The 27,233-nt window shown below is 44.9% G+C and overlaps 1 protein-coding gene across 1 annotated transcript in view; it reads left to right on the plus strand.

Annotated features, from left to right (window-relative positions):
• Positions 1–27,233, plus strand: part of LOC137428690 (uncharacterized) — a 220,452-nt gene that overhangs the window by 72,277 nt on the left and 120,942 nt on the right. The window contains exons 6-12 of the mRNA XM_068118595.2: positions 3,154–3,201; positions 3,939–3,956; positions 6,323–6,376; positions 6,610–6,663; positions 8,178–8,222; positions 10,475–10,531; positions 10,762–10,815. Coding sequence (XP_067974696.2) covers positions 3,154–3,201; positions 3,939–3,956; positions 6,323–6,376; positions 6,610–6,663; positions 8,178–8,222; positions 10,475–10,531; positions 10,762–10,815 — 330 coding nt within the window. The remainder of the gene's footprint in view (positions 1–3,153; positions 3,202–3,938; positions 3,957–6,322; positions 6,377–6,609; positions 6,664–8,177; positions 8,223–10,474; positions 10,532–10,761; positions 10,816–27,233) is intronic.

The following is a 27,233-nucleotide window of genomic DNA, read 5'->3' on the forward strand; positions in this document are numbered from 1 at the left end:
CGCAGATCCACTTTTTTGAAATACCGATTTCTTTCCTGGAAGTCTTAGCAGTGTCCATGTGTTTTTTTTTTTCCTCTCCCACTCCCCCACCCCCCTTCCCATGCCCCCACCCCTAAGCCCTCTACCTCCCACAGATCTCCCGATGTCCCTGCTCTCCATCTTGTCTCCCGCTCCCTTTATCATATGTTTTATGTGTCAGTTTGTCTTTTTGTGATCAATGTTAGCTCTTACACGAGCCTCGATCTTGTATACAAAGCTAGAGCTTCCAGGGAAGCAGAACTCAACTGAACTGACTGGACAACTTTAAAGTAGGTCAGTTGTGTGTACTAGATTTGACTTAAATGAAAAGCCAACAACCTTGTGTAATAATTTTAAGGTCCTTCTATCCTTGTACTTGTCCTTGTTTTACAATTGATACAATGTTACACTTTGCAACAATGTTGCAGAAATATTGTTGTGTAGATAAAAGGAAACGGGTGTAATTCGCTTTCAAAGTCACCCACCCCGACATCTTGTCCCAGTGTGCTTTTCTTAAGAGCTGAAAAAAATATGCCGGCCTATGGCGGCCATTTTGTGACAGATCGGGTTGACATGAGATAGCAACCTACCTTGTGTGGTAAGAGTCTCAAACACCAAGTTTGATTAAAATCTATATAATAATAGCGTAAGGACTCGACTTTGTTATCCCTTTTACGCCGCACCCAGTGACCCGATGCCCACGGCACCAATGGATTTACGATCTACGAACCGCGCTCTTTGTTTATCACGTACAGCCATACTCGAAAAATCTTAATTAGCCGACGTTGGGGCCCAAAAGCATCCGATTAACTGCCGATACGACGCCATCTTACGACGCCATCGTATTGGCGTCTGCTGGACGAAGGCGAAGCAAGCCATCCGCTGATTGGACAGTCGAGTGGTGTAAACATGGGTGGTGTGAACCAAATGGTCTTTTTATTCCCTTGAACATTTTAAATTAGGATATATAAGGAAACGTCTTTATCGTCATTTTACTAAAGTTAAATGGAGTGACATTGCGACACTCGGGGTGCGTTGCATAAATCCTCGTAACTCAGAGAGGTGTAGCAGGTGGCGAGACGTAAGGAAGCTTAAAGATAACGAGCTGAAACAGACGAACGATATGTCAATCCCTTTCTACACCGAACGGCAATAAAAGTATGAGAGCGGGAAGGCATGGCCTGAGCACTTCGAGCAGAGAGGACTGATTGGACTTAACTTAAAGAGAAAAAATTGGAGCTTAACGGAAGAAGAAGATCCCATGAGCGCTCCCCTATGCCATCCATAATGGTACATTCTATCCATACACCACATCCTCCCTTCCGTGGATGTTCCACGGGTTTCGGCTAGTCCATAAATATTTGTGGACGTTAAAGGCTTAACGTCGTTTCGGAGCTGAAAACAATATGGCGGCCTATGGCGGCCATTTTGTGACGGATCGGGTTGGAATGCAATAGCAACCTCCCTTGTGTGGTAAGAGTCTCAAACACCAAGTTTGATCAAAATCCATAAATATTTGTGGACGCTAGAGTGTTAACGTCGTATTCATGACCAAAAACAAAATGGTCGCCTAAGTCCGCCATTTTTCCACGGATCGGGCTGAAATGTAATACCAACCTGGTCCTTGGGGTAAGGATGCTGCATGTCAAGTTTGATCAGAATCGCTTGATATTTGTGGACGCTGGAGTGTTAACGTCGAAAAGTTAACGGACGACAGACGACGGACGCCGGAGGGTTCAGTATGTGATGAACTGAACTGGACGGTAGTCCAGTTGAGTTAAAAATAAATAAATACTAAAAGAGCAAACTTCCAAGCTTCCATATTGTCACAAACACTGCACAGGGACCACTCAGGAAACGCGCCATTGGAAACTGGGGGCTGGAAGAAAATGGCAATTTAATTGTACACTTGATATAGTGTGGGATGAAATGTGAAACGTAATGTCCGTTTATTCATTTGCTATTCTCTAAATTTGGTCATTCACATTGTCCACCAGTAAAGGTGCATGGAGGTTGTTTTCACTTCTGTTTGTTACTTGGCAAATGTTGTTGTTTTTTTGACAAGTATGTTGATTACTCCGGTTTGTGTGTGTGTGTGTGTGTGTGTGTGTGTGTGTGTGTGTGTGTGTGTGTGTGTGTGTGTGTGTGTGTGTGTGTTTGTGCGTGTGTGTGTGTGTGTGTGTGTGTGTGGGTGTTTGTGCGTGTGTGTGTGTGTGTGTGTGTGTGTGTGTGTGTGTGTGTGTGTGTGTGTGTGTGTGTGTGTGTGTGTGTGTGTGTGTGTGTGTGTGTGTGTGTGTGTGCTTGTTTGTTTGTCTGTCCACACACTTATACTTGCCTACAGGTCACAATTTTTAACTGATCTTCACAAAACTTCACCAAACGGCAGAGTTGGTGGTCCGACAAAATCATATATATTTTTGGGGTCAAAAGGTCAAAAGGTCAACATAGGCCAAAGGTGAACCACTTTTTTCAAATTTTTTAAATCCTCAATTTTCATATGATGGACTTGAACTTTGAACAGGATTTGCACATCAGCTAACTAAATTCAACCACTAACTATTTTTGAGGTCAACTTCGGCCAAAAGGTCAACATAGCCCAAAGGTCAACCACTTTTTTCATATTTCTAAAATCCTCAATTTTCATATGATGCACTTGAACTTTGAATAAGATTTGCATATCAGCTGACTGAATTCAACCATGAATTATATTTGAAGTCAACATAGGCCAAAAGGTCAGCATAGGCCAAATTTATAAAATTGTCAATTTTCATCCGATTAACTTAAAAATTGGAGACGATTTGCATATCAGGTCAACGAATTCAACCACCAATTATTTTTGAGGTCAAAAGGATTCCCTACTGAGCGCCATTCTGCTTTGTTTTCTTTTGCCCAGTGTCGCTCGATGAGTGATTTTTCATATGTTTGTCTGTGAACAGGATATCTCAAAATGTTGTGGACTGATTTGGATAAAATTTGGTGGAGAGGTTGTGTGTGTGTGACAAGGCCGAAATGATTAGATATTGGTGAAGATCCGGATCCGGATCCGGCCAGTAGAATTTTTAAAGTGATTCTTCACCTCTGACATTTGGTGTCCATTGATCTAATATTTCTTATCATTGGCTTTTGATTTATTAGGGTGATCCAGGACCTCAAGGACAACGAGGACAGCCATCATCTTTATCAGTGAGATATTCATATGTTAACCCTCACCACCCAATTGACACTTGTACAGTCTCACCCTCACGCAAACCTCCTCACGTTCGCACAAACCTCACTTTCACACAAACCTCCTCACGTTCTCACAAACCTCACTTTCACACAAACCTCCTCACTTTCACACAAACCTCCTCACTTTCACACAAAAACCCCTCAATTTCACACAAAACCTCCTCAATTTCACACAAACCACCTCACTTTCTCACAAACCTCCTCACTTACACACAAACCTCCTCAATTTGACACAAAACCTCCTCAATTTGACACAAAACGTCCTCAATTTCACACAAAAACCACCTCAATTTCACACAAAAACGTCCTCAATTTCACACAAAAACCTCCTCAATTTCACACAAAAACCTCCTCAATTTCACACAAAAACCTCCTCAATTCCACACAAAAACCTCCTCAATTTCACACAAACCTCCTCAATTTCACACAAAAACCTCCTCAACTTCACACAAACCTCCTCAACTTCACACAAACCTCCTCACTTTCACAGAAACCTCCTCACTTTCTCACAAACCTCCTAGCAACGAGAAGTTCAATGGAGAAATGCTTACGTCACATTACTGACACCAAAGACACAAAGCAGAAGCTATATGCTTCGCCTTTCCAGGTAAGGACAATGAAACTTGAGTCAGTGTTTGATGGAATCGCATATTGTGCTTTCTTTCCACATGTATCCACCTCCTTCGGTGCAGGGTCTGCGTGGTCCAACTGTGAGTACCAGTCACTCAACACACACACACACACACACACACACACACACACACACACACACACACACACAGTTATACCCAATGAGATTGTTGTGTCGATTTGCGGTGTACACCTCAACACACATTGTCAATATTTGGTCCTGCCGAGCTTAACGTGCTCGATGGATAACTCAACATTGAGCTGACTGTATCCTGTGTTCGAATCTGGAAGCAGCTATAAACTGCCACTCTGGTGTTTCACAAGCAGGGTGAAGCACCAGCGTATGTATGCACCGTCGATCGGATAGACCTCAAACTGGAGGACCCGTCTGCTGCCATTAGTTGTTGGTGGACATTATAGATCCCACGTGTGTGTTTCGTGGAGAGAGTAGACGAGTTATCACCGGCACCCTGGAACAAAAATCCGAATTCCTCCCTAAACTCTCCTGCCAATTTGTACTTCATAGCACGCGTGGCAAGTATGGCAGTGCCCTCAACGTGAGTTCAGAGAGGTCTTCGTTCTGCAAAGAACTAAAAACAGGATGATGATGCTGATGATGATCATGACGATGATGATAATCATGATGATGATCATGGTGATGATGATGATCATGTTGATGCTCATGGTGATGATGCTGATCATGATGATGATCATGTTGATGATCATGATGATGATCATGGTGATGATGACGATGTTGATGATGATGACGATGAGGATAATTATGCTGATGCTGATGATAATGATGACGATGATGACGATCATGATCATGAAGAAGATGATAATCATGATGGTGATGATCATGATCATGCCGATAATGATAATCATGATGATGATTATGGTGATGAGCATTATGATGATCATGGTCATTGTGATGATGATAATCATGATGATGCTCATGCTGAAGCTGATACTGATCATGATGATGATCATGATGATGCTGATGATGATAATGATGCAGATGAAGATCATGTTGACGATCACGATGATACTATTGATTATGATGACGATGTGGATGATCATGACGACGAGGATAATTATGATGATTATCATGGCGATGATGATAATGATGCTGTTGATGATCATGTTGATACTCATGGTGATGATGACGACGATGTTGATGATCATGACGATAATGATAATCATGATGATGATCATGATGATGATTATGGTGATGAGCATTATGATGATCATGCTCATGGTGATGATGATAATCATGAGGATGATCATGATGATGATGATGATGATCATGGCAATGATGATAATGAGGCTGATGATGCTCCTGTTGACGATCATGATGATGATCATGATGATGATTATCATGTTAATGATCATGATAATGATCATGATGATGATCATGGTGATGATCATTATGATTTACCTGATAAATCAACAACTCAGTCATATTGGATCTTTATCGAGGTCACTTGCATCCTTAAGCTTTCGAAGTGCTTTTTGTTTAAGTTTACTAAATTATAAACGCCATCATCACAGAAACAATCGAACCGGGTGATCGAGGAGGCCCATCCGGTGGAACGTTCACTGAATCCATGTGGCCACAAAGGAAGGGCTCGTGACATTTGTCCACAGTCGACGTGATTGGTCATTCCAAAGGAATCGGTGAACGAGTTCGATCAGTGAGCAAGTGCGGTGTTCCATTTATCAGTAGGCCTGAAGCACGTGTGTCGGGATGGTTCCCTTCCCTTGGTTCAGAGCCAACTATAGTTATTATCGAACGTTGTGTTTCAACTTGGCCTTGAGTGGAGCATCGTCATATTTCGTCGTCTCCAGTAAAAGGTTCTCGGTTTCATCCTTACGGGGCTCGTCAGAATAGCTCAGTTTTGAACCACTGCTGGATAGGCCTTTTAAGGGGCTATGTACGTGTAGATTTGTGGAGGGGCAGGAGGGAGGAATTCGTGTCATTATTATTACTATTATGTTGTGTGCAGCCTGTGGCTGCTGGTTGCTTCATTGCTGCTTCCAGTAAGCTGGTACCCATTTTTCTGACGTCAGAAGGATTACAGGCAGAGTCAACCCACCTCGTGTTATTTAACGACATGACAGGGCGCTCAAATTGAAGACCCTATAACATGCTACTGTAAGCATGAAGGAATTGAAAGTACAATTCTAAAAAGGGGAAAGAATGGATCAGTTTAGGGGGAGAAAATGAGTGTAAGAGGATTTTAATGAAATTGGAGAGAAAAAAAGAAAGGGTCTGAATGAAGATACAGTAAATGGGGATCCCATGGTCCAAATTCTGCGAACTTCCCCTATATAATTCAGGATGACCCCAAAGGCATCTCTTTAGTTGAGTAATCTTTTTGTTGGCAGTGTTAGTACTTTCTTTCTTTTTTTTACTAATTTCAATGCTTACATGTCTGGTGTATAGGGTCCACCAGGATTTGATGGTGAACAAGGCCCTGCGGGTGAGCATGGACCTCCGGTGAGAAAACGCACCACAGATCATAAGAAAACACAGTTTGACATCATGAAAGTACGATCAGGCCGCTATAGTATTCTGCATGTTTGATTAATAATCATTTGCCACCACGATACATGTCAATGATATCGAATTGTTCCCTTCTAGCTTCACGTGACCATTCACGTAATTTAGGAATAAGAATTGGGAAATAACATCACATGCTTCAATGAGATGCTCGTTTGTGACTGTTTTAGGGCGATATGGGACCTGTCGGCCTTCCCGGACCTCCTGGGCCTGTCGGGGAACAGGTCGGTTTGTTATTTATTGCTATTGTTCTCCCCCATCCCCATATTGAGCACCTTCATGTGCCAGGTAAAATGTAAGTGGGAATGTATTCTATGAGCCCCTTCCCAATAAATTTGTTGTCATGTGTGCATGTGTTTGTGTGTGTATATGTGTTTGTGTGTATGTGTGTGTTTGTATGTTTGTGTGTGTGTGTTGTGTGTGTTGTGCGTGTGTGTGTTTGTGTGTGTGTGTGTTTGTGTGTGTGTGTGTGTTTGTGTGTATGTGTTTGTATGTATGTGTGTGTGTGTGTGTTTGTGTGGATGTGTTTGTGTGTATGTGTTTGTGTGTGTGTATCTATGTGTTCATGTGTTTGTGTGTGTGTGTATGTGTGTGTGTGTGTTGGTGTGTGTATGTGTTTGTGTGTGTTTGTATGTGTGTGTTTGTGTGTGTGTGTGTTTGTGTGGATGTGTATGTGTGTGTGTATGTGTTTGTGTGTGTGTATCTATGTGTTCATGTGTTTGTGTGTGTGTGTATGTGTGTGTGTGTGTGTGTATCTATGTGTTCATGTGTGTGTTGTGTGTATTTGTGTGTGTGTTGGTGGCTGTACGTGTTTGTGTGTATGTGTTTGTGTGTGCGTATGTGTGTTTGTGCATGTGTGTCAGTCAATTGCTTACATGTTAACATTCTTACTTTACGTAAGGAAATATTTTGAGGTTTACAATTTAAATAAAGTTAACTGCAGGAGCTTAATGTGAAATTAACTTGATTTACAACAATCCTTTAAATTTTAATGTACTTCAGGAACAGCCGATACTGTACGTACAATTAGGTAGTAAATACAATTGTGAGAAAGACATAAAAAAATTAGATTTGTTTGTGTGACTGTGTGTGTGTGTGTGTGTGTGTGTGTGTGTGTGTGTGTGTGTGTGTGTGTGTGTGTGTGTGTCTGTGTGCGTGTGTCTGTGTCTGTGTGCGTGTGTCTATGTGCGTGTGTGTGTGTCTGTGTGCGTGTGTGCATGTATGCGTGTGTGTGTGTGTGTGTGTGTGTGTGTGTCTGTGTATGACTGTGTATGACTGTGTGTGTGTGTATGTGTGTGTGTGACTGTGTGCGTGTGTGCATGTATGTGTGTGTGACTGTGTGTGTGTGACTTTGTGTGACTGTGTGTGACTGTGTGTGACTGTTTTGTTCAGCTGTTTGCCACGTGGAAAGCAAATGCTCATCATTATAGAATGGAAATTAGTTTCTTGCTTGCTCCTCCACGAGCTTGCTCCTAGAATTCTTGCTCCTCCATGAGCCTCGACTTTGTATCTCAAAAAAAAATTATATAATTTTCTGTTAAAACACATACAAATTATTTCTCGATTTTAAAGTTATGGAATAACTGAAATGGTTCATCTATTGAACTGAACACGTGATGAAACTGATTGTGAATATTAAGTGCATGTGTTGATCTATTGTTTGACGTCACTCATTTTGTCAGTGTACTCATGAGTAGCTGTTGCCATGGTGACCAAATGTAGTAATATGTTTTACCAGGGCCTGCACGGAGTCCTGGAACACGAGGGAAGCGGAGTTCTTGGGGTTCGTTGTTGTCAGTTTTTTGTTGCTTTGATTTTAATTGGTGTATGTGGGCGTCACGTGACTTTGAGCCAGGTTTGTTTAATTATGGTTGTCTTGTTTGTAGTTGTGTAGTTTGTGGAAATGGCAATGGTGGTATTATGATGTAAGGGAAGTGGACCAGCTGATGCTGGTTTTTGACTCATCTGTCTAATGTTTGATTTTTACCCTCGCCAGAGGTATTGTATTTGAGTCCGTTTGTTTGTTTGTTTGTCTGTCTGTCTGTTTGTTTGTTTGTTACTTGGCAAAAAAAAACTTTTTTTTTTTGCAAGTATGTTGGATCACTCCGGTTTGTGTGTTTGTCTGTCCGCTCACTTATACTTGCCTACAGGTCACAGTTGTATCCGATCTTCACGAAACTTCATCAAATGGTAGAGTTCGTTCGACAAAATCCTATATATTTTTGAGGTCAAAAGGTCAAAAGGTCAACATATGCCAGAAGGTCAACAACAATTTCAAATTTCTAAAATCCTCAATTTTCATCTGATTCACTTGAAATTTGAAAAGGATTTTCGTATCAGCTTAGTGAAACCAACCACCAACTATTTTTTAGGTCAACGTAGGCCAAAAGGTCAACATAGGCCAAGTTTCTAAAATCCTCAATTTTCATCCGATTGACTTGTAATTTGAATTGGATTTTCATATCAGCTAACTGAATTCAAGCACCAAATATTTTTGAGGTCAACATAGGCCAAAAGGTCAACATAGGCCAAGTTTCTAAAATCCTCAATTTTCATCCGATTGACTTGTAATTTGAATTGGATTTTCATATCAGCTAACTGAATTCAAGCACCAAATATTTTTGAGGTCAATGTAGGCCAAAAGGTCAACATAGGCCAAGTTTCTAAAATCCTCAATTTTCATCCGATTGACTTGAAATTTGAATAGGATTTTCATATCAGCTAACTGAATTCAAGCACCAAATATTTTTGAGGTCAACACAGGCCAAAAGGTCAACATAGGCCAAGTTTCTAAAATCCTCAATTTTCATCCGATTGACTTGTAATTTGAATTGGATTTTCATATCAGCTAACTGAATTCAAGCACCAAATATTTTTGAGGTCAACACAGGCCAAAAGGTCAACATAGGCCAAGTTTCTAAAATCCTCAATTTTCATCCGATTGACTTGTAATTTGAATTGGATTTTCATATCAGCTAACTGAATTCAAGCACCAAATATTTTTGAGGTCAACATAGGTCATAAGGTCAACATAGGCCAAGTTTCTAAAATCCTCAATTTTCATCCGATTGACTTGTAATTTGAATTGGATTTTCATATCAGCTAACTGAATTCAAGCACCAAATATTTTTGAGGTCAACATAGGTCATAAGGTCAACATAGGCCAAATTTCTAAAATTGACATTTTTCATCTGATTAACGTAAATTTGAAGATGATTTGCATATCAGGTCACTGAACTCAACCACCAATTATATTTTTGAGTTCCATTCTATCTTGTTCTCTTTTGCCAAGTGTCACTCTATGAGCGATTTTTCATCTCTCTCTTTGTCTATCTGTAGGCAAGATACATCAAAAGGTTATGGACGGATTCAGCCAAAATTTGGTGGACATGTTTGTTGTGTGACAAGAACGAAATGATTAGATTTTGGTGAAAATCCGGATCCGGATATGATTGATAATTATTTAATTGTAAAAGTGATTCTTCCCCATTGAGTGATCGGCCAAAAAACGACATGTAGCACAATATCTCAAAAGGTTATGGATGGATTCGGACAGGGTTGATGGATTCGGACTGGTGGACAAGTTGGGTTTGTGTCGAGGGCTAATTGATTCGATTTCGGTCAATATTCGGATCTGGCCTATCAGTGGGATGCAAAACGTTCTGTTCAGCCTGGTGGAGGTATGCGCACTACAGAGTGAGGTATGCACTCTAGTTCAAAGTTATGGTAAAGTTTATGGATTTATGTTCACGGAACGAGTGAGTTCTCCGTTCTTTCGATCAGATTTGTTTTGCCTGTGTGCTAGTTCTTCTTCTTCATACCTCACCTTTATATCTTACCTGTCTTATTGGCCATGTGCTGATGTGCATTCTGGATAATACGACAGGTATGACATCATGGACAATGTGTACCCACGTTTCCATTATTTTCTCACGTGCCCATTTATTTGTTTATTTTTTGTTTGTTACATTTCAGGATGTTTTGTGACACTGTAATTGTATTAAGCTCATTCGAGTTTTGTCTGGTTTGTTACAGTGTCCATCGGACTGTCCCTCTGGTCTAGTTGGACCACCAGGTGTACCGGGAAGAAAGGTAGGAAGCACAACAAACAAATGTTGAGTTCCAACTGGCAAAAAAGAATAAATTTTGTTTGGTTGTCAAGTGATGCAGTATTTCGGGGTCAATGATTGAGTGATACTCGGGTACAGGTATTTTTAGTATGGGTAGCTGCTCCCATCAGGGATGGCAGACATATTGGCTACATTTGTGCTGCCAGATCCCATTCTGACATGAAGTTTCTGTGTGTCTGTGACTGTTACCAGGGTCACACGGGCTACAAGGGTGATCATGGGAAGGATGGAAAGAAAGGAAGCCCGGTAAGTACTAACGTCAGTGTCCGTTCCCATATTGAGGCTTCCATGCAGCTCCAACAGTATTCACATTGACTTCACCATCAATTATTATCGCTTCCTTAATTCTTTTTAAAATTACATTTGGGCTTGATATTGCAGCACAAGGGCTTCGTTTATTGGAGTATTTGATGAAAGGGTAGTAGTGATTGAGGCCCTGTTGTAGGAGTATTTGATGAGAGGGTGGTGCTGAGATCCTGTTATAGGAGTATTTGATGAGAGCGTGGTGCTGAGATCCTGTTGTAGGAGTATTTGATGAGAGCGTGGTGCTGAGATCCTGTTGTAGGAGTATTTGATGAGAGGGTGGTGCTGAGATCCTGTTGTAGGAGTATTTGATGAGAGGGTGGTGCTGAGATCCTGTTGTAGGAGTATTTGATGAAAGGGTAGTAGTGATTGAGGCCCTGTTGTAGGAGTATTTGATGAGAGGGTGGTGCTGAGATCCTGTTGTAGGAGTATTTGATGAGAGGGTGGTGCTGAGATCCTGTTGGAGTATTTGATGAGAGAGTGGTGCTGAGATCCTGTTGTAGGAGTATTTGATGAGAGGGTGGTGCTGAGATCCTGTTGTAGGAGTATTTGATGAGAGGGTGGTGCTGAGATCCTGCTGTAGGAGTATTTGATGAGAGGGTGGTGCTGAGATCCTGCTGTAGGAGTATTTGATGAGAGGGTGGTGCTGAGATCCTGCTGTAGGAGTATTTGATGAGAGGGTGGTGCTGAGATCCTGCTGTAGGAGTATTTGATGAGAGGGTGGTGCTGAGATCCTGCTGTAGGAGTATTTAATGAGAGTGGTGCTGAGATCCTGCTGTAGGAGTATTTGATGAGAGGGTAGTGCTGAGATCCTGCTGTAGGAGTATTTGATGAGAGGGTGGTGCTGAGATCCTGCTGTAGGAGTATTTGATGAGAGGGTGGTGCTGAGATCCTGCTGTAGGAGTATTTGATGAGAGGGTGGTGCTGAGATCCTGCTGTAGGAGTATTTGATGAGAGGGTGGTGCTCAGATCCTGCTGTAGGAGTATTTGATGAGAGGGTAGTTCTGAGGCTTCGTTTATTGGAGCATTTGATGAGGGTAGTGCTGAGGCCATGTTGGCGGAGTATTTGATGAGAGGGTAGTGCTGAGACCATGTTGTTGGAGTATTTGATGAGAGGGTAGTGCTGAGGCCATGTTGTTGGAGTATTTGATGAGAGGGTAGTGCTGAGGCCATGTTGTAGGAGTATTTGATGAGAGGGTAGTGCTGAGGCCATGTTGTAGGAGTATTTGATGAGAGGGTAGTTCTGCAATCCTGTTGTGGGAGTATTTGATGAGAGGGTAGTGCTGAGGCCATGTTGTAGGAGTATTTGATGAGAGGGTAGTTCTGCAATCCTGTTGTGGGAGTATTTGATGAGCGGGTAGTGCTGAGGCCATGTTGTAGGAGTATTTGATGAGAGGGTAGTTCTGCAATCCTGTTGTGGGAGTATTTGATGAGAGGGTAGTGCTGAGGCCCTCTTGTAGGAGTATTTGATGAGAGGGTAGTGCTGAGACCATGGTGTCAGGGTATTTGATGAGAGGGTAGTTCAGCAATCCTGTTGTGGGAGTATTTGATGAGAGGGTAGTGCTGAGGCCATGTTGTTGGAGTATTTGATGAGAGGGTAGTGCTGAGGCCATGTTGGCGGAGTATTTGATGAGAGGGTAGTGCTGAGGCCATGTTGTAGGATTATTTGATGAGAGGGTAGTGCTGAGGCCATGTTGGCAGAGTATTTGATGAGAGGGTAGTGCTGAGACCATGGTGTTAGGGTATTTGATGAGAGGGTAGTGCTGAGGCCATGTTGTGGGAGTATTTCATGAGAGGGTAGTTCTGCAATCCTGTTGTGGGAGTATTTGATGAGAGGGTAGTTCTGCAATCCTGTTGTGGGAGTATTTGATGAGAGGGTAGTGCTGAGGCCATGTTGGTGGAGTATTTGATGAGAGGGTAGTGCTGAGACATTGGTGTTCGAGTATTTGATGAGAGGGTAGTGCTGAGGCCATGTTGTAGGAGTATTTGATGAGAGGGTAGTGCTGAGACCTTGGTGTCGGAGTATTTGATGAGAGTGTAGTGCTGAGACCTTGGTGTCGGAGTATTTGATGAGAGGGTAGTGCTGAGACCTTGGTGTCGGGGTATTTGATGAGAGGTAGTGCTGAGACCTTGGTGTCGGAGTATTTGATGAGAGGGTAGTGCTGAGACCTTGGTGTCGGGGTATTTGATGAGAAGGTAGTGCTGAGACCTTGGTGTCGGAGTATTTGATGAGAGGGTAGTGCTGAGACCTTGGTGTCGGAGTATTTGATGAGAGTGGTGCTGAGATCCTGCTGTAGGAGTATTTGATGAGAGTGGTGCTGAGATCCTGTTGTAGGAGTATTTGATGATAGGGTGGTGCTGAGATCCTGTTGTAGGAGTATTTGATGAGAGGGTGTTGCTGAGATCCTGTTGTAGGAGTATTTGATGATAGGGTGGTGCTGAGATCCTGTAGTAGGAGAATTTGATGAGAGGGTGGTGCTGAGATCCTGTTGTAGGAGTATTTGATGAGAGGGTGGTGCTGAGATCCTGTTGTAGGAGTATTTGATGAGAGGGTGGTGCTGAGATCCTGTTGTAGGAGTATTTGATGAGAGGGTGGTGCTGAGATCCTGTTGTAGGAGTATTTGATGATAGGGTGGTGCTGAGATCCTGTTGTAGGAGTATTTGATGAGAGCGTGGTGCTGAGATCCTGTTGAAGGAGAATTTGATGAGAGGGTGGTGCTGAGATCCTGTTGTAGGAGTATTTGATGAGAGGGTGGTGCTCAGGCCCTCTTGTAGGAGTATTTGATGAGAGAGTGGTGCTGAGATCCAGTTGTAGGAGTATTTGATGAGAGCGTGGTGCTCAGGCCCTCCTGTAGGAGTATTTGATGAGAGGGTGGTGCTGAGATCCTGTTGTAGGAGTATTTGATGAGAGGGTGGTGTTGAGATCCTGTTGTAGGAGTATTTGATGAGACAGTGGTGCTGAGATCCAGTTGTAGGAGTATTTGATGAGAGAGTGGTGCTGAAATCCAGTTGTAGGAGTATTTGATGAGACAGTGGTGCTGAGATCCTGTTGTAGGAGTATTTGATGAGAGGGTGGTGTTGAGATCCTGTTGTAGGAGTATTTGATGAGACAGTGGTGCTGAGATCCAGTTGTAGGAGTATTTCATGAGAGGGTGGTGCTCAGGCCCTCTCGTCGGAGTATTTGATGAGAGGGTGGTGCTGAGATCCAGTTGTAGGAGTATTTGATGAGAGGGTTGTACTGAGATCCTGTTGTAGGAGTATTTGATGAGAGGTTGTGCTGAGATCCTGTTGTAGGAGTATTTGATGAGAGGGTTGTACTGAGATCCTGTTGTAGGAGTATTTGATGAGAGGGTAGTGCTGAGATCCTGTTGTAGGAGTATTTGATGAGAGGGTTGTGCTGAGATCCTGTTGTAGGAGTATTTGATGAGAGGGTAGTGCTCAGGCCCTCTTGTAGGAGTATTTGATAAGAGGGTGGTGCTGAGATCCTGTTGTAGGAGTATTTGATGAGAGGGTTGTGCTCAGGCCCTCTTGTAGGAGTATTTGATGAGAGGGTAGTGCTCAGGCCCTCTTGTAGGAGTATTTGATGAGAGGGTGGTGCTGAGATCCTGTTGTAGGAGTATTTGATGAGAGGGTGGTGTTGAGATCCTGTTGTAGGAGTATTTGATGAGAGGGTGGTGCTGAGATCCTGTTGTAGGAGTATTTGATGAGAGGGTGGTGCTGAGATCCTGCTGTAGGAGTATTTGATGAGAGGGTGGTGCTGAGATCCTGCTGTAGGAGTATTTGATGAGAGGGTGGTGCTGAGATCCTGTTGTAGGAGTATTTGATGAGAGGGTGGTGTTGAGATCCTGTTGTAGGAGTATTTGATGAGAGGGTGGTGCTGAGATCCTGTTGTAGGAGTATTTGATGAGAGGGTGGTGCTGAGATCCTGCTGTAGGAGTATTTGATGAGAGGGTGGTGCTGAGATCCTGCTGTAGGAGTATTTGATGAGAGGGTGGTGCTGAGATCCTGCTGTAGGAGTATTTAATGAGAGTGGTGCTGAGATCCTGCTGTAGGAGTATTTGATGAGAGGGTAGTGCTGAGATCCTGCTGTAGGAGTATTTGATGAGAGGGTGGTGCTGAGATCCTGCTGTAGGAGTATTTGATGAGAGGGTGGTGCTGAGATCCTGCTGTAGGAGTATTTGATGAGAGGGTGGTGCTGAGATCCTGCTGTAGGAGTATTTGATGAGAGGGTGGTGCTGAGATCCTGCTGTAGGAGTATTTGATGAGAGGGTGGTGCTGAGATCCTGCTGTCGGAGTATTTGATGAGAGGGTAGTTCTGAGGCTTCGTTTATTGGAGCATTTGATGAGGGTAGTGCTGAGACCATGGTGTCAGGGTATTTGTTGAGAGGGTAGTTCTGCAATTCTGTTGTGGGAGTATTTGATGAGAGGGTAGTGCTGAGGCCATGTTGTAGGAGTATTTGATGAGAGGGTAGTGCTGAGGCCATGTTGTAGGAGTATTTGATGAGAGGGTGGTGCTGAGACCTTGGTGTCGGAGTATTTGATGAAAGGGTAGTGCTGAGGCCATGTTGGCGGAGTATTTGATGAGAGGGTAGTGCTGAGACCATGGTGTCAGGGTATTTGATGAGAGGGTAGTGCTGAGGCCATGTTGTTGGAGTATTTGATGAGAGGGTAGTGCTGAGGCCATGTTGTTGGAGTATTTGATGAGAGGGTAGTGCTGAGGCCATGTTGTAGGAGTATTTGATGAGAGGGTAGTGCTGAGGCCATGTTGTAGGAGTATTTGATGAGAGGGTAGTTCTGCAATCCTGTTGTGGGAGTATTTGATGAGAGGGTAGTGCTGAGGCCATGTTGTAGGAGTATTTGATGAGAGGGTAGTTCTGCAATCCTGTTGTGGGAGTATTTGATCGGGTAGTGCTGAGGCCATGTTGTCGGAGTATTTGATGAGAGGGTAGTTCTGCAATCCTGTTGTGGGAGTATTTGATGAGAGGGTAGTGCTGAGGCCCTCTTGTAGGAGTATTTGATGAGAGGGTAGTGCTGAGACCATGGTGTCAGGGTATTTGATGAGAGGGTAGTTCAGCAATCCTGTTGTGGGAGTATTTGATGAGAGGGTAGTGCTGAGGCCATGTTGTTGGAGTATTTGATGAGAGGGTAGTGCTGAGGCCATGTTGGCGGAGTATTTGATGAGAGGGTAGTGCTGAGGCCATGTTGTAGGAGTATTTGATGAGAGGGTAGTGCTGAGGCCATGTTGGCAGAGTATTTGATGAGAGGGTAGTGCTGAGACCATGGTGTTAGGGTATTTGATGAGAGGGTAGTGCTGAGACCTTGGTGTTCGAGTATTTGATGAGAGGGTAGTGCTGAGACCTTGGTGTCAGAGTATTTGATGAGAGGGTAGTGCTGAGACCTTGGTGTCGGAGTATTTGATGAGAGGGTAGTGCTGAGGCCATGTTGTGGGAGTATTTCATGAGAGGGTAGTTCTGCAATCCTGTTGTGGGAGTATTTGATGAGAGGGTAGTTCTGCAATCCTGTTGTGGGAGTATTTGATGAGAGGGTAGTGCTGAGGCCATGTTGGTGGAGTATTTGATGAGAGGGTAGTGCTGAGACATTGGTGTTCGAGTATTTGATGAGAGGGTAGTGCTGAGGCCATGTTGTAGGAGTATTTGATGAGAGGGTAGTGCTGAGACCTTGGTGTCGGAGTATTTGATGAGACTGTAGTGCTGAGACCTTGGTGTCGGAGTATTTGATGAGAGGGTAGTGCTGAGACCTTGGTGTCGGGGTATTTGATGAGAGGGTAGTGCTGAGACCTTGGTGTCGGAGTATTTGATGAGAGGGTAGTGCTGAGACCTTGGTGTCGGGGTATTTGATGAGAAGGTAGTGCTGAGACCTTGGTGTCGGAGTATTTGATGAGAGGGTAGTGCTGAGACCTTGGTGTCGGAGTATTTGATGAGAGTGGTGCTGAGATCCTGCTGTAGGAGTATTTGATGAGAGTGGTGCTGAGATCCTGTTGTAGGAGTATTTGATAATAGGGTGGTGCTGAGATCCTGTTGTAGGAGTATTTGATGAGAGGGTGTTGCTGAGATCCTGTTGTAGGAGTATTTGATGATAGGGTGGTGCTGAGATCCTGTTGTAGGAGAATTTGATGAGAGGGTGGTGCTGAGATCCTGTTGTAGGAGTATTTGATGAGAGGGTGGTGCTGAGATCCTGTTGTAGGAGTATTTGATGAGAGGGTGGTGCTGAGATCCTGTTGTAGGAGTATTTGATGATAGGGTGGTGCTGAGATCCTGTTGTAGGAGTATTTGATGAGAGCGTGGTGCTGAGATCCTGTTGAAGGAGAATTTGATGAGAGGGTGGTGCTGAGATCCTGTTGTAGGAGTATTTGATGAGAGGGTGGTGCTCAGGCCCTCTTGTAGGAGTATTTGATGAGAGAGTGGTGCTGAGATCCAGTTGTAGGAGTATTTGATGAGAGGGTGGTGCTCAGGCACTCCTGTAGGAGTATTTGATGAGAGGGTGGTGCTGAGATCCTGTTGTAGGAGTATTTGATGAGAGGGTGGTGTTGAGATCCTGTTGTAGGAGTATTTGATGAGACAGTGGTGCTGAGATCCAGTTGTAGGAGTATTTGATGAGAGAGTGGTGCTGAAATCCAGTTGTAGGAGTATTTGATGAGAGGGTGGTGCTGAGATCCTGTTGTAGGAGTATTTGATGAGAGGGTGGTGTTGAGATCCTGTTGTAGGAGTATTTGATGAGACAGTGGTGCTGAGATCCAGTTGTCGGAGTATTTGATGAGAGGGTGGTGTTGAGATCCTGTTGTAGGAGTATTTGATGAGACAGTGGTGCTGAGATCCAGTTGTAGGAGTATTTGATGAGAGAGTGGTGCTGAAATCCAGTTGTAGGAGTATTTGATGAGACGGTGGTGCTGAGATCCTGTTGTAGGAGTATTTGATGAGAGGGTGGTGTTGAGATCCTGTTGTAGGAGTATTTGATGAGACAGTGGTGCTGAGATCCAGTTGTAGGAGTATTTCATGAGAGGGTGGTGCTCAGGCCCTCTCGTCGGAGTATTTGATGAGGGGGTGGTGCTGAGATCCAGTTGTAGGAGTATTTGATGAGAGGGTTGTACTGAGATCCTGTTGTAGGAGTATTTGATGAGAGGTTGTGCTGAGATCCTGTTGTAGGAGTATTTGATGAGAGGGTTGTACTGAGATCCTGTTGGAGTATTTGATGAGAGGGTAGTGCTGAGATCCTGTTGTAGGAGTATTTGATGAGAGGGTTGTGCTGAGATCCTGTTGTAGGAGTATTTGATGAGAGGGTAGTGCTCAGGCCCTCTTGTAGGAGTATTTGATAAGAGGGTGGTGCTGAGATCCTGTTGTAGGAGTATTTGATGAGAGGGTTGTGCTGAGATCCTTTTGTAGGAGTATTTGATGAGAGGGTAGTGCTCAGGCCCTCTTGTAGGAGTATTTGATGAGAGGGTAGTGCTCAGGCCCTCTTGTAGGAGTATTTGATGAGAGGGTGGTGCTGAGATCCTGTTGTAGGAGTATTTGATGAGAGGGTGGTGTTGAGATCCTGTTGTAGGAGTATTTGATGAGAGGGTGGTGCTGAGATCCTGTTGTCGGAGTATTTGATGAGAGGGTGGTGCTGAGATCCTGTTGTAGGAGTATTTGATGAGAGGGTGGTGTTGAGATCCTGTTGTAGGAGTATTTGATGAGAGGGTGGTGCTGAGATCCTGTTGTAGGAGTATTTGATGAGAGGGTGGTGCTGAGATCCTGTTGTAGGAGTATTTGATGAGAGGGTTGTGCTGAGATCCTGTTGTAGGAGTATTTGATGAGAGGGTGGTGTTGAGATCCTGTTGTAGGAGTATTTGATGAGAGGGTGGTGTTGAGATCCTGTTGTAGGAGTATTTGATGAGAGGGTGGTGTTGAGATCCTGTTGTAGGAGTATTTGATGAGAGGATGGTGTTGAGATCCTGTTGTAGGAGTATTTGATGAGAGGGTGGTGTTGAGATCCTGTTGTAGGAGTATTTGATGAGAGGATGGTGCTGAGATCCTGTTGTAGGAGTATTTGATGAGAGGGTTGTGCTGAGATCCTGTTGTAGGAGTATTTGATGAGAGGGTTGTGCTGAGATCCTGTTGTAGGAGTATTTGATGAGAGGGTAGTGCTCAGGCCCTCTTGTAGGAGTATTTGATGAGAGGGTAGTGCTCAGGCCCTCTTGTAGGAGTATTTGATGAGAGGGTGGTGCTGAGATCCTGTTGTAGGAGTATTTGATGAGAGGGTGGTGCTGAGATCCTGTTGTAGGAGTATTTGATGAGAGGGTTGTGCTGAGTTCCTGTTGTAGGAGTATTTGATGAGAGTGTAGTGCTCAGGCCCTCTTGTAGGAGTATTTGACGAGAGCGTGGTGCTGAGATCCTGTTGTAGGAGTATTTGATGAGAGCGTGGTGCTGAGATCCTGTTGTAGGAGTATTTGATGAGAGGGTGGTGCTGAGATCCTGTTGTAGGAGTATTTGATGAGAGGGTGGTGCTGAGATCCTGTTGTAGGAGTATTTGATGAAAGGGTAGTAGTGATTGAGGCCCTGTTGTCGGAGTATTTGATGAGAGGGTGGTGCTGAGATCCTGTTGTAGGAGTATTTGATGAGAGGGTGGTGCTGAGATCCTGTTGGAGTATTTGATGAGAGAGTGGTGCTGAGATCCTGTTGTAGGAGTATTTGATGAGAGGGTGGTGCTGAGATCCTGTTGTAGGAGTATTTGATGAGAGGGTGGTGCTGAGATCCTGCTGTAGGAGTATTTGATGAGAGGGTGGTGCTGAGATCCTGCTGTAGGAGTATTTGATGAGAGGGTGGTGCTGAGATCCTGCTGTAGGAGTATTTGATGAGAGGGTGGTGCTGAGATCCTGCTGTAGGAGTATTTGATGAGAGGGTGGTGCTGAGATCCTGCTGTAGGAGTATTTGATGAGAGGGTGGTGCTGAGATCCTGCTGTAGGAGTATTTAATGAGAGTGGTGCTGAGATCCTGCTGTAGGAGTATTTGATGAGAGGGTAGTGCTGAGATCCTGCTGTAGGAGTATTTGATGAGAGGGTGGTGCTGAGATCCTGCTGTAGGAGTATTTGATGAGAGGGTGGTGCTGAGATCCTGCTGTAGGAGTATTTGATGAGAGGGTGGTGCTGAGATCCTGCTGTAGGAGTATTTGATGAGAGGGTGGTGCTGAGATCCTGCTGTAGGAGTATTTGATGAGAGGGTGGTGCTCAGATCCTGCTGTAGGAGTATTTGATGAGAGGGTAGTTCTGAGGCTTCGTTTATTGGAGCATTTGATGAGGGTAGTGCTGAGACCATGGTGTCAGGGTATTTGATGAGAGGGTAGTTCTGCAATTCTGTTGTGGGAGTATTTGATGAGAGGGTAGTGCTGAGGCCATGTTGTAGGAGTATTTGATGAGAGGGTAGTGCTGAGGCCATGTTGTAGGAGTATTTGATGAGAGGGTGGTGCTGAGACCTTGGTGTCGGAGTATTTGATGAGAGGGTAGTGCTGAGGCCATGTTGGCGGAGTATTTGATGAGAGGGTAGTGCTGAGACCATGGTGTCAGGGTATTTGATGAGAGGGTAGTGCTGAGGCCATGTTGTTGGAGTATTTGATGAGAGGGTAGTGCTGAGGCCATGTTGTTGGAGTATTTGATGAGAGGGTAGTGCTGAGGCCATGTTGTAGGAGTATTTGATGAGAGGGTAGTGCTGAGGCCATGTTGTAGGAGTATTTGATGAGAGGGTAGTTCTGCAATCCTGTTGTGGGAGTATTTGATGAGAGGGTAGTGCTGAGGCCATGTTGTAGGAGTATTTGATGAGAGGGTAGTTCTGCAATCCTGTTGTGGGAGTATTTGATGAGCGGGTAGTGCTGAGGCCATGTTGTAGGAGTATTTGATGAGAGGGTAGTTCTGCAATCCTGTTGTGGGAGTATTTGATGAGAGGGTAGTGCTGAGGCCCTCTTGTAGGAGTATTTGATGAGAGGGTAGTGCTGAGACCATGGTGTCAGGGTATTTGATGAGAGGGTAGTTCAGCAATCCTGTTGTGGGAGTATTTGATGAGAGGGTAGTGCTGAGGCCATGTTGTTGGAGTATTTGATGAGAGGGTAGTGCTGAGGCCATGTTGGCGGAGTATTTGATGAGAGGGTAGTGCTGAGGCCATGTTGTAGGATTATTTGATGAGAGGGTAGTGCTGAGGCCATGTTGGCAGAGTATTTGATGAGAGGGTAGTGCTGAGACCATGGTGTTAGGGTATTTTATGAGAGGGTAGTGCTGAGACCTTGGTGTCGGAGTATTTGATGAGAGGGTAGTGCTAAGGCCATGTTGTGGGAGTATTTCATGAGAGGGTAGTTCTGCAATCCTGTTGTGGGAGTATTTGATGAGAGGGTAGTTCTGCAATCCTGTTGTGGGAGTATTTGATGAGAGGGTAGTGCTGAGGCCATGTTGGTGGAGTATTTGATGAGAGGGTAGTGCTGAGACATTGGTGTTCGAGTATTTGATGAGAGGGTAGTGCTGAGGCCATGTTGTAGGAGTATTTGATGAGAGGGTAGTGCTGAGACCTTGGTGTCGGAGTATTTGATGAGAGTGTAGTGCTGAGACCTTGGTGTCGGAGTATTTGATGAGAGGGTAGTGCTGAGACCTTGGTGTCGGGGTATTTGATGAGAGGGTAGTGCTGAGACCTTGGTGTCGGAGTATTTGATGAGAGGGTAGTGCTGAGACCTTGGTGTCGGGGTATTTGATGAGAAGGTAGTGCTGAGACCTTGGTGTCGGAGTATTTGATGAGAGGGTAGTGCTGAGACCTTGGTGTTGGAGTATTTGATGAGAGTGGTGCTGAGATCCTGCTGTAGGAGTATTTGATGAGAGTGGTGCTGAGATCCTGTTGTAGGAGTATTTGATGATAGGGTGGTGCTGAGATCCTGTTGTAGGAGTATTTGATGAGAGGGTGTTGCTGAGATCCAGTTGTAGGAGTATTTGATGATAGGGTGGTGCTGAGATCCTGTAGTAGGAGAATTTGATGAGAGGGTGGTGCTGAGATCCTGTTGTAGGAGTATTTGATGAGAGGGTGGTGCTGAGATCCTGTTGTAGGAGTATTTGATGAGAGGGTGGTGCTGAGATCCTGTTGTAGGAGTATTTGATGATAGGGTGGTGCTGAGATCCTGTTGTAGGAGTATTTGATGAGAGCGTGGTGCTGAGATCCTGTTGAAGGAGAATTTGATAAGAGGGTGGTGCTGAGATCCTGTTGTAGGAGTATTTGATGAGAGGGTGGTGCTCAGGCCCTCTTGTAGGAGTATTTGATGAGAGAGTGGTGCTGAGATCCAGTTGTAGGAGTATTTGATGAGAGCGTGGTGCTCAGGCCCTCCTGTAGGAGTATTTGATGAGAGGGTGGTGCTGAGATCCTGTTGTAGGAGTATTTGATGAGAGGGTGGTGTTGAGATCCTGTTGTAGGAGTATTTGATGAGACAGTGTTGCTGAGATCCAGTTGTAGGAGTATTTGATGAGAGAGTGGTGCTGAAATCCAGTTGTAGGAGTATTTGATGAGACAGTGGTGCTGAGATCCTGTTGTAGGAGTATTTGATGAGAGGGTGGTGTTGAGATCCTGTTGTAAGAGTATTTGATGAGACAGTGGTGCTGAGATCCAGTTGTAGGAGTATTTCATGAGAGGGTGGTGCTCAGGCCCTCTCGTCGGAGTATTTGATGAGAGGGTGGTGCTGAGATCCAGTTGTAGGAGTATTTGATGAGAGGGTTGTACTGAGATCCTGTTGTAGGAGTATTTGATGAGAGGTTGTGCTGAGATCCTGTTGTAGGAGTATTTGATGAGAGGGTTGTACTGAGATCCTGTTGTAGGAGTATTTGATGAGAGGGTAGTGCTGAGATCCTGTTGTAGGAGTATTTGATGAGAGGGTTGTGCTGAGATCCTGTTGTAGGAGTATTTGATGAGAGGGTAGTGCTCAGGCCCTCTTGTAGGAGTATTTGATAAGAGGGTGGTGCTGAGATCCTGTTGTAGGAGTATTTGATGAGAGGGTTGTGCTGAGATCCTTTTGTAGGAGTATTTGATGAGAGGGTAGTGCTCAGGCCCTCTTGTAGGAGTATTTGATGAGAGGGTAGTGCTGAGATCCTGTTGTAGGAGTATTTGATGAGAGGGTGGTGTTGAGATCCTGTTGTAGGAGTATTTGATGAGAGGGTGGTGCTGAGATCCTGTTGTAGGAGTATTTGATGAGAGGGTGGTGCTGAGATCCTGCTGTAGGAGTATTTGATGAGAGGGTGGTGCTGAGATCCTGCTGTAGGAGTATTTGATGAGAGGGTGGTGCTGAGATCCTGCTGTAGGAGTATTTAATGAGAGTGGTGCTGAGATCCTGCTGTAGGAGTATTTGATGAGAGGGTAGTGCTGAGATCCTGCTGTAGGAGTATTTGATGAGAGGGTGGTGCTGAGATCCTGCTGTAGGAGTATTTGATGAGAGGGTGGTGCTGAGATCCTGCTGTAGGAGTATTTGATGAGAGGGTGGTGCTGAGATCCTGCTGTAGGAGTATTTGATGAGAGGGTGGTGCTGAGATCCTGCTGTAGGAGTATTTGATGAGAGGGTGGTGCTGAGATCCTGCTGTAGGAGTATTTGATGAGAGGGTAGTTCTGAGGCTTCGTTTATTGGAGCATTTGATGAGGGTAGTGCTGAGACCATGGTGTCAGGGTATTTGATGAGAGGGTAGTTCTGCAATTCTGTTGTGGGAGTATTTGATGAGAGGGTAGTGCTGAGGCCATGTTGTAGGAGTATTTGATGAGAGGGTAGTGCTGAGGCCATGTTGTAGGAGTATTTGATGAGAGGGTGGTGCTGAGACCTTGGTGTCGGAGTATTTGATGAGAGGGTAGTGCTGAGGCCATGTTGGCGGAGTATTTGATGAGATGGTAGTGCTGAGACCATGGTGTCAGGGTATTTGATGAGAGGGTAGTGCTGAGGCCATGTTGTTGGAGTATTTGATGAGAGGGTAGTGCTGAGGCCATGTTGTTGGAGTATTTGATGAGAGGGTAGTGCTGAGGCCATGTTGTAGGAGTATTTGATGAGAGGGTAGTGCTGAGGCCATGTTGTAGGAGTATTTGATGAGAGGGTAGTTCTGCAATCCTGTTGTGGGAGTATTTGATGAGAGGGTAGTGCTGAGGCCATGTTGTAGGAGTATTTGATGAGAGGGTAGTTCTGCAATCCTGTTGTGGGAGTATTTGATGAGCGGGTAGTGCTGAGGCCATGTTGTAGGAGTATTTGATGAGAGGGTAGTTCTGCAATCCTGTTGTGGGAGTATTTGATGAGAGGGTAGTGCTGAGGCCCTCTTGTAGGAGTATTTGATGAGAGGGTAGTGCTGAGACCATGGTGTCAGGGTATTTGATGAGAGGGTAGTTCTGCAATCCTGTTGTGGGAGTATTTGATGAGAGGGTAGTGCTGAGGCCATGTTGGTGGAGTATTTGATGAGAGGGTAGTGCTGAGACATTGGTGTTCGAGTATTTGATGAGAGGGTAGTGCTGAGGCCATGTTGTAGGAGTATTTGATGAGAGGGTAGTGCTGAGACCTTGGTGTCGGAGTATTTGATGAGAGTGTAGTGCTGAGACCTTGGTGTCGGAGTATTTGATGAGAGGGTAGTGCTGAGACCTTGGTGTCGGGGTATTTGATGAGAGGGTAGTGCTGAGACCTTGGTGTCGGAGTATTTGATGAGAGGGTAGTGCTGAGACCTTGGTGTCGGGGTATTTGATGAGAAGGTAGTGCTGAGACCTTGGTGTCGGAGTATTTGATGAGAGGGTAGTGCTGAGACCTTGGTGTTGGAGTATTTGATGAGAGTGGTGCTGAGATCCTGCTGTAGGAGTATTTGATGAGAGTGGTGCTGAGATCCTGTTGTAGGAGTATTTGATGATAGGGTGGGGCTGAGATCCTGTTGTAGGAGTATTTGATGAGAGCGTGGTGCTGAGATCCTGTTGAAGGAGAATTTGATAAGAGGGTGGTGCTGAGATCCTGTTGTAGGAGTATTTGATGAGAGGGTGGTGCTCAGGCCCTCTTGTAGGAGTATTTGATGAGAGAGTGGTGCTGAGATCCAGTTGTAGGAGTATTTGATGAGAGCGTGGTGCTCAGGCCCTCCTGTAGGAGTATTTGATGAGAGGGTGGTGCTGAGATCCTGTTGTAGGAGTATTTGATGAGAGGGTGGTGTTGAGATCCTGTTGTAGGAGTATTTGATGAGACAGTGGTGCTGAGATCCAGTTGTAGGAGTATTTGATGAGAGAGTGGTGCTGAAATCCAGTTGTAGGAGTATTTGATGAGACAGTGGTGCTGAGATCCTGTTGTAGGAGTATTTGATGAGAGGGTGGTGTTGAGATCCTGTTGTAGGAGTATTTGATGAGACAGTGGTGCTGAGATCCAGTTGTAGGAGTATTTCATGAGAGGGTGGTGCTCAGGCCCTCTCGTCGGAGTATTTGATGAGAGGGTGGTGCTGAGATCCAGTTGTAGGAGTATTTGATGAGAGGGTTGTACTGAGATCCTGTTGTAGGAGTATTTGATGAGAGGTTGTGCTGAGATCCTGTTGTAGGAGTATTTGATGAGAGGGTTGTACTGAGATCCTGTTGTAGGAGTATTTGATGAGAGGGTAGTGCTGAGATCCTGTTGTAGGAGTATTTGATGAGAGGGTTGTGCTGAGATCCTGTTGTAGGAGTATTTGATGAGAGGGTAGTGCTCAGGCCCTCTTGCAGGAGTATTTGATAAGAGGGTGGTGCTGAGATCCTGTTGTAGGAGTATTTGATGAGAGGGTTGTGCTGAGATCCTTTTGTAGGAGTATTTGATGAGAGGGTAGTGCTCAGGCCCTCTTGTAGGAGTATTTGATGAGAGGGTAGTGCTGAGATCCTGTTGTAGGAGTATTTGATGAGAGGGTGGTGTTGAGATCCTGTTGTAGGAGTATTTGATGAGAGGGTGGTGCTGAGATCCTGTTGTAGGAGTATTTGATGAGAGGGTGGTGCTGAGATCCTGCTGTAGGAGTATTTGATGAGAGGGTGGTGCTGAGATCCTGCTGTAGGAGTATTTGATGAGAGGGTGGTGCTGAGATCCTGCTGTAGGAGTATTTAATGAGAGTGGTGCTGAGATCCTGCTGTAGGAGTATTTGATGAGAGGGTAGTGCTGAGATCCTGCTGTAGGAGTATTTGATGAGAGGGTGGTGCTGAGATCCTGCTGTAGGAGTATTTGATGAGAGGGTGGTGCTGAGATCCTGCTGTAGGAGTATTTGATGAGAGGGTGGTGCTGAGATCCTGCTGTAGGAGTATTTGATGAGAGGGTGGTGCTGAGATCCTGCTGTAGGAGTATTTGATGAGAGGGTAGTTCTGAGGCTTCGTTTATTGGAGCATTTGATGAGGGTAGTGCTGAGACCATGGTGTCAGGGTATTTGATGAGAGGGTAGTTCTGCAATCTGTTGTGGGAGTATTTGATGAGAGGGTAGTGCTGAGGCCATGTTGTAGGAGTATTTGATGAGAGGGTAGTGCTGAGGCCATGTTGTAGGATTATTTGATGAGAGGGTGGTGCTGAGACCTTGGTGTCGGAGTATTTGATGAGAGGGTAGTGCTGAGGCCATGTTGGCGGAGTATTTGATGAGATGGTAGTGCTGAGACCATGGTGTCAGGGTATTTGATGAGAGGGTAGTGCTGAGGCCATGTTGTTGGAGTATTTGATGAGAGGGTAGTGCTGAGGCCATGTTGTTGGAGTATTTGATGAGAGGGTAGTGCTGAGGCCATGTTGTAGGAGTATTTGATGAGAGGGTAGTGCTGAGGCCATGTTGTAGGAGTATTTGATGAGAGGGTAGTTCTGCAATCCTGTTGTGGGAGTATTTGATGAGAGGGTAGTGCTGAGGCCATGTTGTAGGAGTATTTGATGAGAGGGTAGTTCTGCAATCCTGTTGTGGGAGTATTTGATGAGCGGGTAGTGCTGAGGCCATGTTGTAGGAGTATTTGATGAGAGGGTAGTTCTGCAATCCTGTTGTGGGAGTATTTGATGAGAGGGTAGTGCTGAGGCCCTCTTGTAGGAGTATTTGATGAGAGGGTAGTGCTGAGACCATGGTGTCAGGGTATTTGATGAGAGGGTAGTTCTGCAATCCTGTTGTGGGAGTATTTGATGAGAGGGTAGTGCTGAGGCCATGTTGTTGGAGTATTTGATGAGAGGGTAGTGCTGAGGCCATGTTGGCGGAGTATTTGATGAGAGGGTAGTGCTGAGGCCATGTTGTAGGAGTATTTGATGAGAGGGTAGTGCTGAGGCCATGTTGGCAGAGTATTTGATGAGAGGGTAGTGCTGAGACCATGGTGTTAGGGTATTTGATGAGAGGGTAGTGCTGAGGCCTTGGTGTTCGAGTATTTGATGAGAGGGTA

The sequence above is a fragment of the Myxine glutinosa genome, chromosome 5, assembly GCF_964187855.1.
Source record: "Myxine glutinosa chromosome 5, kmMyxGlut1.1, whole genome shotgun sequence".
Lineage (NCBI taxonomy): Eukaryota > Metazoa > Chordata > Myxini > Myxiniformes > Myxinidae > Myxine > Myxine glutinosa.